The 12,752-nt window shown below is 34.3% G+C and overlaps 1 protein-coding gene across 2 annotated transcripts; it reads left to right on the top strand.

The window, feature by feature from the left end:
- The first annotated feature begins 4,704 nt into the window (after positions 1-4,704).
- Positions 4,705-11,831, top strand: LOC142223302 (uncharacterized). Of its 2 annotated transcripts, none has more exons than XM_075293169.1 (12): positions 4,705-6,255; positions 7,476-7,661; positions 7,735-7,897; positions 7,958-8,156; positions 8,220-8,647; positions 8,707-9,211; positions 9,270-9,431; positions 9,517-9,818; positions 9,877-10,415; positions 10,486-10,925; positions 11,534-11,617; positions 11,677-11,831. In XM_075293169.1, the coding sequence occupies exons 1-12, from the start codon at positions 6,041-6,043 to the stop codon at positions 11,808-11,810; spliced, it is 3,357 nt and encodes a 1,118-aa protein (XP_075149284.1). In that variant the 5' UTR covers positions 4,705-6,040; the 3' UTR covers positions 11,811-11,831. The 2 variants fall into 2 exon arrangements, with proteins under 2 accessions (XP_075149284.1, XP_075149283.1); XM_075293168.1 differs by having other exon boundaries at positions 9,270-9,458.
- Positions 11,832-12,752: the final 921 nt, after the last annotated feature.

Raw genomic sequence — 12,752 nt, 5'->3', positions numbered from 1 at the left:
GTTTCAAATAAAGAACCGATGAGATTTTGCAAATTTTATGCGTTTTTTTTAAAAAAAAAGTTATCAAGCTCTTAACAAATCACCCTTTAGTATGATTGGGTCGTGTATGTGTTCAATTTGTCCCTTTTTATTTAATGCAAAAACAAAATAGGATTTTTTTATTTTATTCGAGGAACTTTTGCGCAATACTCTTAATATGTTTTTGTTCATTTTCATGAGCAATGGATGATGGTGGTATTAATATTTGTATATACATACATACATACATACATACATAAATACATGAGTTGTATGCTTCTTTGTTCCTTTCGTAATTGTTATACTCATCATCATATACGCGCCGATTGTAGGGAGAGACAATTGAAATAGCTTCCCACACTGTTATTAACAAATTATAGACAATGTTGTTTGCTGTTTGACATGAGCAAGACGTCAGTCGCTGAGCATTTATCCGACTGGTTGAAGCAGTGTCTTCTCACAACAACGATAATCCCACATCATTTGGGAAACAAAGAAAGGGATACATGTGTTTTTGGCACATACTAGAGATGTGTACAAATAAAACAGAATAAATGCAGAAACAGTTTGGTGATATGTCTGACTCTTGTACCAGAACGATTATAAGCTATGGACTAATACTCTACAACCTCATTTTTTTTTCAAGAATATGAACAAAAATAGATTGTAAAGAGATTTCAAGATGCCTATTCAATAGTATGTTGCAATAATTGGTACATTTCAGCTTTGCTCTTTCTAAAAAGTTTCTATATATTTTGAGACTTGAAAAATGTTGACTATGAAAATCATTCACTCAAAGAAATGTATTGGTAGAAAATTTGCTAAAACATCAAGAAGTTTGCTGAAAAGGGAAATTTGTTACTTTTTGCTTTAATAGGAAACTTTGTTCAACCGATCTAATAAGTTCCGTACGTAATGTGTCTATATTTCCCTAATAGCCGTACCAAAATGGGTCCATATTAATTCTGCAAACAACCATAGTGACAGCCTATATTATGGTATAATGTACATGTTATGGTATAATGTACACATAAATTTTTTTTTTTTTTTGATTCAATCACGATTCAATTAATTTTTTAATTGAAATGTCTTGAATAACGAAAATGATCAATTACAGTTTCGATTGTACATCAAAAAAATATTTGATCATTAACAAATTTCAATTAATTTTTTAATTGATTCAATTAAAAATTTAATTGATATTAATTGCAAAATTCAATTAACTTTTTAATAAAAACGTAACTATTTTTTAGTTTAGTTTATTGAAGTGATTTTAGCTTCTTAAAATAAAATTTGTTTGAAAAAAAATTATTAAAAATTACAAAAAAATCCAAAAAAATGGCTTAGTCTTCCGAGTTTGATTAAGAAGTTATATGTGTTAGTTAATTTTTTAATTAAAAATTAAAAAAATGCAATCATTGACGTAATTGAATTATTGTTTCTATTTAGGTTAGGTTAGGTTAAAGTGGCGGTCTGATTAAGATTCAGGCTCACTTAGACTATTCAGTCCATTGCGATACCACATTTAACTAAAAGTACCTATTACATATGGGCACTTCTAGTTTTAACCACTGAACCTTCTCTATTATTTTCTTTTGTTAAACCAACCAGATTGTTCCAAAAACATTAGCAGACTGCTTAAGTTAACGTTTTCCAGGTCCGCCAGTAATCTAAAGCTATATGCCCCTAAAATTTGCTTACGCCTTACACAAAATGCAGGACACTCACACAAGTGGTGTTTAATTGATTCATTTTCCTCCGCATCATGACAGCTCATACAGTAGTCATTATACTTCGCGCCAATAGTTTTTGCAAAATCGCCTATCAGGCAGCGACCCGTTATAGCAGACATTCAGGAGTGATATCTGACGTCTCGAGAATTCTAGCATATCTAGGGTGCGGTTTAAGTTTAAATGGGCCATATTTGCTTGGCGTCGTTACAACCCTTGCAATTCTCCCATCGAACATTTGCCATCATAACAGCCTTGTCACGCAGTATGAGCTTACAGGTAGCCAGGGGCATACCAACAGATTCTAGTTCCCCTGGAATATGTAAGGTAGTCCCTAGCCTCACCAACTCATCCGCTTCGCAATTCCCCGGTATGTTCCTATGGCCAGGCACCCATATTAGGTGAATATTGTGCTGCTCAGCCATCTCATTGAGAGATTTGCGGCAGTCGATGGCCGTTTTGTTTTGTTTCTATTTGGATTGTATTAAATAATTTTTTAATTGAAAGTTTTCAGCTTCAATCAACTTTTTAGTTGGAAATATATCGTTAATATTTTTTGTTTCTATATATGTAGATTAATTCTTAAAATTTGGAATTTACGACAACGGTAACGTTGCCAACAGTGACCAGTAAAATTTTGGTTTCACTTAATTTTAGAAATAACCCCGCATCAAAAAAAGTTGTCCATATTATTGAAGGACGCAACCACTTTGAAAATATATATATATATTTTTTTAGAGGTGAATGTGAATCTATTCCTCGATATGGATGTTCTACCCACCATATTCTCTCAAATTTTCGTGAAATTAATTCGCTAGCATAAGTCATCAGGTGAAAGTTGAATTGTGTCCATGATGGATGGATGTATTATTATATTAGTTATTAAGTTTTTCTACTTTTATTTATGTCATAAAATATTTTTGTAGTTTTATTGCAATTTATTTTAAATTGGCCAATTGCAACTTCAAATTACAAAATAAAGTCAAATTAAATTTCAGGTTAATATATAAACTATTTTTTATAAACTATTTTTTGTCTTCAATCTCGAAATTAATTGATCCAATTAATTTTTAATTGAAATGTCTTCAATCACAGAAATGATAGTATCAATTAAAAAATTAATTGAAAGACAATTAAAAAATTAATTGATACTATTAATTTTTGTGATTGATTTTTGCTTAAATTAAATAAATTTGTTGAATCAATGAAATTTTTATTTGAATATATTTTAGAACTCAATTAAGATTTTAATTAGAAAAATGTTCGTGAATTTTTTTCCTGTGTAGCTTATAATTTATTGGCTAATAAAACCAATTATTACTTTTTCTTTTTGCAAGAAATGCTAAATGTAAATTTAAATAAAATTTGGTTGAAGATATTTAGATCTGAGTATGGTAGAAAACTGCTATAAAAACACTTCCAAATGAATGCAACGTACATTTGAATTTAAAAAAAAAATCGCGTATGTCTTTTAAATGAAATTTTCCATGAAAAATAACGCTTTTTGTGATTTTTGGTAAAAACCGTTTGACCCGGTCATGCCGATTGTTTTTATTCACCATCCACCGGTTTTGGAGAATAGTCCAGGTTTTTAAAACCAAAAAATCCTCGAATTAAAAACAAAATTGTCTTTGTTTTTTATTTTAATTTTTATTGTAAAATAAAGAAGCCTATAGGTCAAAAAGAGACGGTTAACAAAATACTACAAAAATAATTTTATATGTCTTAACCAATATAAAGATTAAAAAAATAGTAAAACCAAATTCTATTGAGCAAAAAATAATTTTACAATAATTTATCATTAAACTAAAAATTCTAAATTACTTTAACGATTTTTGAAAAGATTTTTAACCACTACATATCTTACATTATTTTATATTGCATTTTTTATCGTCTAGCATAAAATCTGGTGTCATTATTTTTCACTAAACCGTTAAACTTTTGTGATGACCCTCCGATAAAAAAAATGCTTGCATTCCGTTTTGGAGACTTTCTCACTCTCAGATTTTTCGCCGTATTCTTGGCCGACTGTCTCCCAATTGGAGCTATTTAGAGCACATGCGTATTAAAAATAAAAACAAAAATCGACAAAAACAGAGACCATTGTGAAGAGAATAAAATTCTCTGGTGTAGGCATGAATGTAACTCGTGTGTGTATGTTTGTTTGTATGTATCATAATAACCAAAATGTATTTATCTATCCATTCATAAACGTATCTAGATACAATATACATACATACATACAAACACCTACATATAGAAGTTTTGCAGGAAACAAATGATGCAGACTTAGAGTCTGTATGATTGGTGTCGGTAGATGGCCATATCGAAAATCAGCTCCCTACATAATAACACATTAATGTAAATGCATATAAAGTGCTCTGCACTGAATGGAAAAGCAAATATCGTAGTGCATTATCTGAGGGGGTGGAAATTCACATTTGGGACCATACTTCATGCAGCAGACAATGTAATTATTATCAGCCGACAACAGCGGCATAGGAAAACCAAAGCATGTCAACTGAAGGGGGTGGTTATGTTTACCAGTGATTGCGGAGTTAAAGAGCGAACAGCATAAAGCACACATTGTGCCTACTTTGAGATACTTGGAACTCCCTTGGTTGACTTTTGCACAAGCAAAACATCATATTCGCCCAAGAGGAAGTAGCGGAGAATGAACAAAAATAATAAAACAAAAATCTCTGCTCTTCATATTATATACACATCTATACCATAATTGCCTAACCAACTAAATCGACCGGGTCAGCATATACAAAAAAATTTAACTTTTTGAAATCAAAGGAATTTCGTTTTGTACTCTACAAAATTATGGCTACGTTAACTGCGACTCCAAGACAAAAAGTAAATTCTCGACTTAGCCTACTATGTAGTTAAGGTATCGATATGTACGTTTGCATGTTCTACTTGTTCTCGCTCTCAAGTGTCTTGCTTGCCCATTCTGTAGAGCTAATATTTCTATTGACTGTCATTCGTTGGATTTGCTCAACTCTCCTGGTCGTCGTCTGGTCTGACACTATTTTGCATTCAGATTCAACTTTGAGACATACTTCAGCAGCAGTCTAATAATACCACCATCTAAGAACGATTGCCGATGAGATATTTAGCGGAATACGAATCTACGGCGACAGTGGGAACGACGACAATGTCTACAGTGATACACATATGAGATGTATACAATATAGAGGCTCGAAGTAGTATCTCTGTGAAACTAACAAAAGGCCAATAGAAGACAAAAAAAAGAAAAAACGAATAAAAAGTCCAAAACCCACATTTGTTTTGTGAATTCATAAATTGTTGAAAAATGGAAATAGTTCAGCAAGAAAATTTGGTAGCCGCTGCCGCCTACCCACTTCGAAATCCACCATCGAAAAGGTAAATTCGATGTCACATTTAAACAGCCTCAAAATCGGTTTCAGCCAGTTCAGTTCACAACATAGCTGATCGTTAAAAAACCAAATAAAGATTTTCTTTAACCGTAACGAGATATGCGAAATGTTTGTGGAAGTGCATCATCGCAATACAAATTTTTAAACACAGCAGCACCACCATCACCACCTACTTTTCAAAGACTATACGGGGGAAAAAAGCCGTAGCAAATAACACTGTAGGAAAGGCGACGAAACTGACGACAACGTCGAAGCAACTCCAACCAAATTCAATTGAATGTGGTGTGAACGTAAATTGAAAATGAAAGCTCATAAATCGGGGAAAATGAGTAACAGAAATGTATAACAACATGACGACGATGGGGATAGAAGTGACGACAACGACAAAGGTGCCAAACTGAAAAATTCCATTATTTTAAGACAAAACCAATTGCATTTTGTGTCTGGAACTGAATAGACCTTCAAAATACCACCAAATGGTTTTTATATTGAGCAGAGCAAAGGATTGAAAAACTTTTACACAGCCACAGAGCCAAGATATTTACGAGACGATATGAAAAATCGATGCTAGACTCGGCATCTATAATTTATCAGCGGTTAAAATAATATTTTAGTACCTTTATCCAGGACAGACATTACAAGATTAACCTGGTCATTAAAGTCTAGAAATACATATATATTCAAAATATGTAACCCTAATCATACAAAAAAAAAACAACTTCTGCAAAGGAAATGCCAAAGGTCCTGTTCGCGTATCACATTTTTCGAATCGTGAAAAACAAATCATAAACTTACTACTTAATCTAAACAAAAACTGAAAGGCTATCAGTAAGGCTATTATCTTATCAATTCCATTGTGTGGAAAAATCATGTCCTGTTATAGTAATGGCAACAGCATACGGATCCGAAGTCGATAATTTTTCAACACAACAACCTTGTAGTGCGACACCGGAAGAGCAAGACCCATCTCCGTTGTCAATCATAGAGGAGAACACAGCGAAGGTGGAGAATAAAGATATAGCTACTGTTCTAAATCATCATCCTTCTCATCATTGTCAAAGTCTTAACTCTTCGCCTATTGATAAACAAAAACCGCAAATGTAAGTGGCTGTTCATATGTCATAATTTTATGTTATACTACGGCAGCATATGAGGTAACTTTAAGATACGTTTAGTGTCCTCTTGAGCCTTTTTTACCTATGCAGAGATTAGTGTTAATTAAAGTTTTCGAATGCTTCCTATTATGCTTGATGATTGCGAAACACTTGTGTGGAATAGTTTTGAATTGCGTTTACGATAGGTAACATAGCAATTTTTAGCATTCCCGCCTTACATACAAAGGGGGTCATGGATTGATTATTAACCAGAATAATCTATTGTGCAACATATTTCAAAAGTTTTTCATTTCTGATGCGATTCGGATAACCAAACTGAATCAGATTCCTAAGAGTTTGTCCGAGACTGATTCATGAAAACCTGTCTATGGAGTGCTACTACTAAAATGTCCCAGGACGTGCCCTTAGGAACGAGTCCAAGACGTGTCCTAAAGTGTAATTTTACCCCGTCAATGACAAACCCATACGTCTTGACCAGAACTAGGATTGGTCCATACACACCAGGGACTAGTCCTGTACCGGTCCTGTGGTTAATCCATTTCCCGTAGGGTATCTCCACATCCCAACCTAAGTAGATATAGTCAAAATATTACAATCGATTTTCTCAAAATCGATTTTTTATGTATTTATAACGGATTTTGATGTTGGTCAAACTCGATTTTTTACCGAAAAAAAAGCAGAGCGATTTGACTTTTTAATTTGAAAATGTCGTACTCTATCAATCATGAATTCTTATGGCTCATGGTATAGTAGACATTTCAATAAACGCTTATCTCGAAAATTGAATTTTTAAAATGCCGATTTTGCAAAAATATGTAAATTAAAAAAAATTTAAATCAAATTAATATTAACCACCAAAATAAAAGCAAATTCATTGATAAGTCTACCTCAGGAATATTCGACAATTCTTCGACTTTTTATTCCGACCATATACCTAGTGGCGACAATTAAAAATTGCTAAAAAAAAAAACACAAGACGGGTTTCCAACAATTTTTAAAATTGCACAAATTCATTTCTATGGAGGCAATAGATATAAAGGAGACATTAACATTGTAGGAGCAAACATTTCTAGAAGTGCCAGATATCATGTGAATTTGGAAGCGTGATTTAACAAATATTTTAATAAAAAAGATCGATCTATCTAAAATGAAAATTTCTAATTTTGCATCACCTTTTGCTTCAATGTGAATTATATGATTTCCAGGGAAATCCAAGAGGAAGAATTACTGGATGCTGTTACATTTCCCTTAGATGAAATACCCGAACCCATTAAAGTACTGGATGATATTATTTCTGAATTTGAGGATAATATTTCGCTGAGACCACAATTGCAAAACAGTGGTGAGAATCAATCTGAGGACGATGGTTATATGAGCCTTAGTCGCAAAAAGTAATTATTCCAAATCTTATTCTTCATATTGTCCACAAAAATGTTATAGCGCTCACTTTCTTCTCTAATACAGCATGAAAGAGAAACGTGACTCTGAAGAAATGTCTCAGACCAGCTCTAGCTGTGCCCCTGTTGTAACACCCAATGAAAGTTTCGATGCTGTTGATTTGTCTCGTTTCGAGAGCAATGGTAACTGTCCCAAAGACCATCTTGAGTCTATGGAGCAAACAACATTGGTAAGTATTGTAGTTTTATGAATTTTTGTAAAATAATTAATGCTATATTTTTTTACTTAGCCCAAAGCTCGTATAGCGGCAACAACAACAAACAATTCCAACTATTCAAGTCTTCCATGTTGTGGCCAACGCACAGCCAACACTATTAGCAATGCAAAAGCTCGTGTTGGTAGTTGTAATGGTGAAAGGAATGCTCTTGGTATTGATATAAGTGCCGTACATAAGGCAGTTTTAAGGGGTAGTGTGGCCAAATTATCAGGTAAGCTCTTTTTTTATTTGTATAAAATTTGCTCAACTATGCAAATTTTTTCGTTTCATTTAGAACCCATGTTAAATGAACATCCAGTTACCATATATCCTGGACCCAAAGACGGTCCCGCTGCGGGACGTAGTACAAGACCAAAACGCCTTTTGACATCAGTTGAAAAACACAAAGAAGTGTGCCATATTCTAAACCCAGGATCCACATCGATATCTTCCTCACCATCGTCTTCATCCCCAGCCAGTACTGGTACTTCATCGGATAATCAGAAAACGGGGCAATCATCTTCCTCGAATAACACATTGGACAAATTTTCTGCTAAAAATACTACAGATGAGGATGATGAGATTTCGGAGGATTCCCTTGAGGATCCATCGGGTATTACAGTGTCATCGGAGTCCACATTACTTACTCCCCGTGGTATCGCTTGGGAAATTCATTTTAAAGATTTCAAAAAGAAAACTAAACAACAAAAATATATCACCAAAGTTTGTCCATTATTTCCCTATAATTTCGGGGGCCTCTTATAATGCATTTATCTTTTCAGGCAAACCCAGTCAATTTAAAAGATGTCTATGAAGCTAATTCTCCACCACCTGCTCATAATCATTTGCATATTGAAGAAGAATTTCGGAGTTTTGAGGAAAGTCCCGAGATACAAAACTCATGTGTATATCGTCATTCTAATAGCATGTTAGGCAAGGGTACATTCATCATAAGGCGTGGCTCGACTAAAAAGCCCCCTCGAGCAATGGATATATTCTCCAATTATGATGAGCCAGTTAAACATGGTCTCAGCGAGAGTGAACCAGATATGGATTCGGAATCTGAAAGAGGTCAATATGTAAAACACGAGTCCAGGGATGATTACAAGCTATGTGATACCAAAGAATCTAATACGCATACACGAACTAACTTCGAAATAGGAAAACCTGTTACTTCTCCAAGAGATCGTCTATCACTAAATTTAGAACCTATTCGACCTGCTACTACTGCTTTAAGGAAAGATCTGTCTCCAATTCAACTGATGCACAAGACGACTAGTTTCGAAGGTAAGTTAGAGCATTAAAATCGACACATATGCTAAAGCCTACCATTGTTATGTTGCAGCTTCGAAGAAGGGTAGTCTAATTTCCTTGGAAGGGCGTTGTAGTTCGGAATCTGTTAATGCGAGCCGGACACCGTGTCACGAGGAGGCTGCTGCCAGTTTCGATACAAAGCCAACAAATATTGATTCCTCTAGCCTGTTTGTCTACAAACAAACATCTAATGGTGCGGTTAAAACATCCGATTTTACTGGTATATGGAAGTATAAATATAACTGAAAACATGTCTTTTGATCTTTCTTCATCTTTAGATATACGTTCTACATCAACAACGCCTCACACTGATCTAGCACCCACATTGGAAGAAGATGAAGAACAATTAAGCGATCTTAGCTATGGCTGTGCCCCTTTGAAACAGATTGAAAGCAACATAAGTGCTCTTTTACGGGGTGAAATATCGATGGCAAGAATGCCAGATCAAACTCCACAAAAACGTCCTTTAGAATTTCGTCCCGGTGTGCACAAGTCGGAAAGTGCCAAAGAAATGTTACTTTCACAAAATACCTTTGGACCATTGCCACCTTCGCCGCCCTCTTCAAACCCAGATGTTTTTGTGAGTTCAAAATGAGCGTAAAATGTGTTCTTTCTACATTATCGCCTTTTTAATTTAGGATTACAACGATTTGCCTTTACCACCATCTCCTTCAGATGACACTTCTGTTGGTGAGGATGATGTGAAACCTCCAGCTAAATCTTACGTTCAAACGTCCGCCGAAGTACACACGCACTCTGTATCTCGTGACGAATTCCGCCAGCAACGTTCCAAGGAGCGAGAAAAGCCAGTCTGTAGACCTGTCCATCGTCATATGTCGGATGAGTTGCCTTTGCCGCCGCCTCCTCCATCGGCCTTCGAGAATTTAGCACCGGTAGTTCCCCCTCATCGTAGTGGTCATTCGGCAAATACAATGAAGTCCTGGTCCATAGATTCAAACTACAAACGAAAATCTCCACGCATGATGGGAAGCTATGGTAGTGGAGTAACAACACCGACAAGTTCTCATGGACCTTCTTATGACGGTAGTGGTGGTAGCGGTTACGGCACTCGACGTTATGGTTATGGTACTAAACGCAGTTCAAAACAATCGCCCAGAGAAGAACACCGATTACAAACATCTTGTAGTCTTCCAGAGACACCAATATTTGCAAGAGGGTAGGTTTTTTTTAATTGTTAGACGACCTTTTTGCAATTGGCAAATTATATGGGTTTCTCTTCAATATAGCTGTGACATTCCACGTACACCATACAGACGCCAACACGAAAACACTCCAAGTGGCTCTCGCACAGCACCCAGATCTAGTACTTCCAATAATATTAACTTGGGCAATTCCATTGTTGGCATATCCGGAGGAAATACATTTGGTGGGGCCATGTGCAGACAGCGATCAATTAATCATGCTTTAGCATCTAACGAAATGCTGCGACTTGCTGGTGCTCCACAGCGAGGATGGTACCCCAAGCAACGATCGATGAGGCCTGCATCTACAGAGAATATAGATCGTATTTCTACAATGCGTGTCTGGGATGGAACACCGGCTATGTCGGGTACAGGCCCTGCACGTAAACCTCTCACATTGCCACCCAACTTGACGCCATCATTTTTAAATAAATCACCAAGAGAAGCTTTGCGTCGCGTGACAAGTTTATTGATAACAAAGAAGAGTATGTATAAATATTTTCTTTTTTGATTTCTTTACTATATATGTATTAAAAATGTGTACACTTTTTGAAAAATTGGATAACTTGATAAGAATGAAAAGTTCTCAGAAAGTACAGAATTCGAAGCGGTCCATCCATTCGGCAAAGGGGCCATTGTCAATCCATATCCACGATTCCCAAAGCATATTGGGTGTGAAATTATCAGAAAATTCACAAATATTATCATTCCTACTAAGGATATGATAATGCTTGGCTCTCTTAAAAAAGAAAATATTACATGAAAATGCAAAGCTTGTTACAAATTGAGTTTGAAGTAATCTAACAACGATTTCCCTTTAGTTTCTAAAAGGGTAATAACATATTTGCAACTTACTTTCCGGCGCTATCATTTCGTTGACAAGTAAACTTTGTTTATGAATTTATTACTACAAACGAAAGATTTCTTTAATATAGATTAAGATGGACTACATTCGAAACGAGGAACATGGGTGATAACTTAGGGGTCCAGATGTATTACTTTGTAACAAAAAATAAATCCAAAATAGTTTAATTTTCAGCAATTATAACATACCAGTAAACAAACTTTTTTGAATATATTTTTCCATTTGTAGAAACACCAAAGGATAAAAGGAGTAAATCGGCCTATTCCGGCGATCAATGTCTGGAAGCAAGTTATTACCACGATATAGATAGAAGTAAGTTATTCGAACAAGCACTTTATCATATAAACATGTCAATATTTCTCTTACTACAGATGCCAGTTTGAACGCATCAAATCAAAAAGAGTTGAAACAACGTGGTCAGAGTAATACGGCTGAAAAGCCCAAGAAAAAAGGAATTTTCAAAACCTTATGGAAACGTACGAAGCACTTTTCATTGGATCAATAAATACTTCAAATGCAAATCACCCATACACACATATTATTATATAAATGGTTTTTAATTTAATGCCCTCCAAAACAAAAACAGAACTAATATATTTACACACACACACATATGGACACAACAAATTCCTATTCACCACCATCCTTAACCCGCAATGTATGAGTGAAGAGAAATCTTCATATTGCCACCACTCCACTTAACATATGTACGTAATGCAAATTTACATTTAGATCAGTAAACAGTAAATATTATCGATAGATCTTTATTACTAAAAACAAAAAAAAGAAAATATTATCTAAATGCACAAAGGCGGAAACCTCAAGACTGAAAAAACACTGCAATTTGTCAAAATCCATTTTTGTTACAAATTCATATTCACACATCAACAATCAACTAACTAGTCAATACAACATTTATTGAACAATACATTAATAATAAACAAAAACTGTAAGTATTTAAACCTATCATAATATTCTCAAAATTTTCCACGCATTATCGGATTACCATACACCTACCTAACCACACTACTACTACATCAATTAACATTCTTATTAAGGATTTGGCTTTGATGTTGAAACATTTTCAACTTTATCTCGAAGTTTACAGTTATAAATTAAACTATGTATACTAAAGAAGAAAATAGGAACAAATTCACATTTCTCAATATCAGTTCGAACAAAATATAAATATTGAAAAATTTAATTTTGATAAAATTTCCTATAGAAATTAAATTTTGACAAAATTCTCTATGGAAATGAAATTTTGACAAAATTCTCTATGGAAATGAAATTTTGACAAAATTTCCTATAGAAATTAAAAATTCCTATATAAATGAAAATTTGACAAAATTTCCTATAGAAATGAAGTTTTGAAAACAAAATTTCCTAAGAAATGAAATTTAGATAAAACTTCCTAAGAATTACAATTTTGACGAAATTTCCTATA

This window comes from Haematobia irritans, chromosome 2 (genome assembly GCF_050003625.1).
Source record: "Haematobia irritans isolate KBUSLIRL chromosome 2, ASM5000362v1, whole genome shotgun sequence".
Taxonomy (NCBI): domain Eukaryota; kingdom Metazoa; phylum Arthropoda; class Insecta; order Diptera; family Muscidae; genus Haematobia; species Haematobia irritans.
This window is presented reverse-complemented; position numbering and strand designations above follow the sequence as displayed.

What these genes read in the sequence shown, in the direction of transcription:
- LOC142223302 (XM_075293168.1), top strand. Translation starts at nt 6,041, where the DNA reads ATGGCAACAGCATACGGATCCGAAGTCGATAATTTTTCAACACAACAA. An exon ending in CAAGACGACTAGTTTCGAAG is followed by an intron (nt 9,212 to 9,269) that starts GTAAGTTAGAGC and finishes GTTATGTTGCAG; the next exon opens with CTTCGAAGAAGGGTAGTCTA. An exon ending in TTACCACGATATAGATAGAA is followed by an intron (nt 11,618 to 11,676) that starts GTAAGTTATTCG and finishes CTCTTACTACAG; the next exon opens with ATGCCAGTTTGAACGCATCA.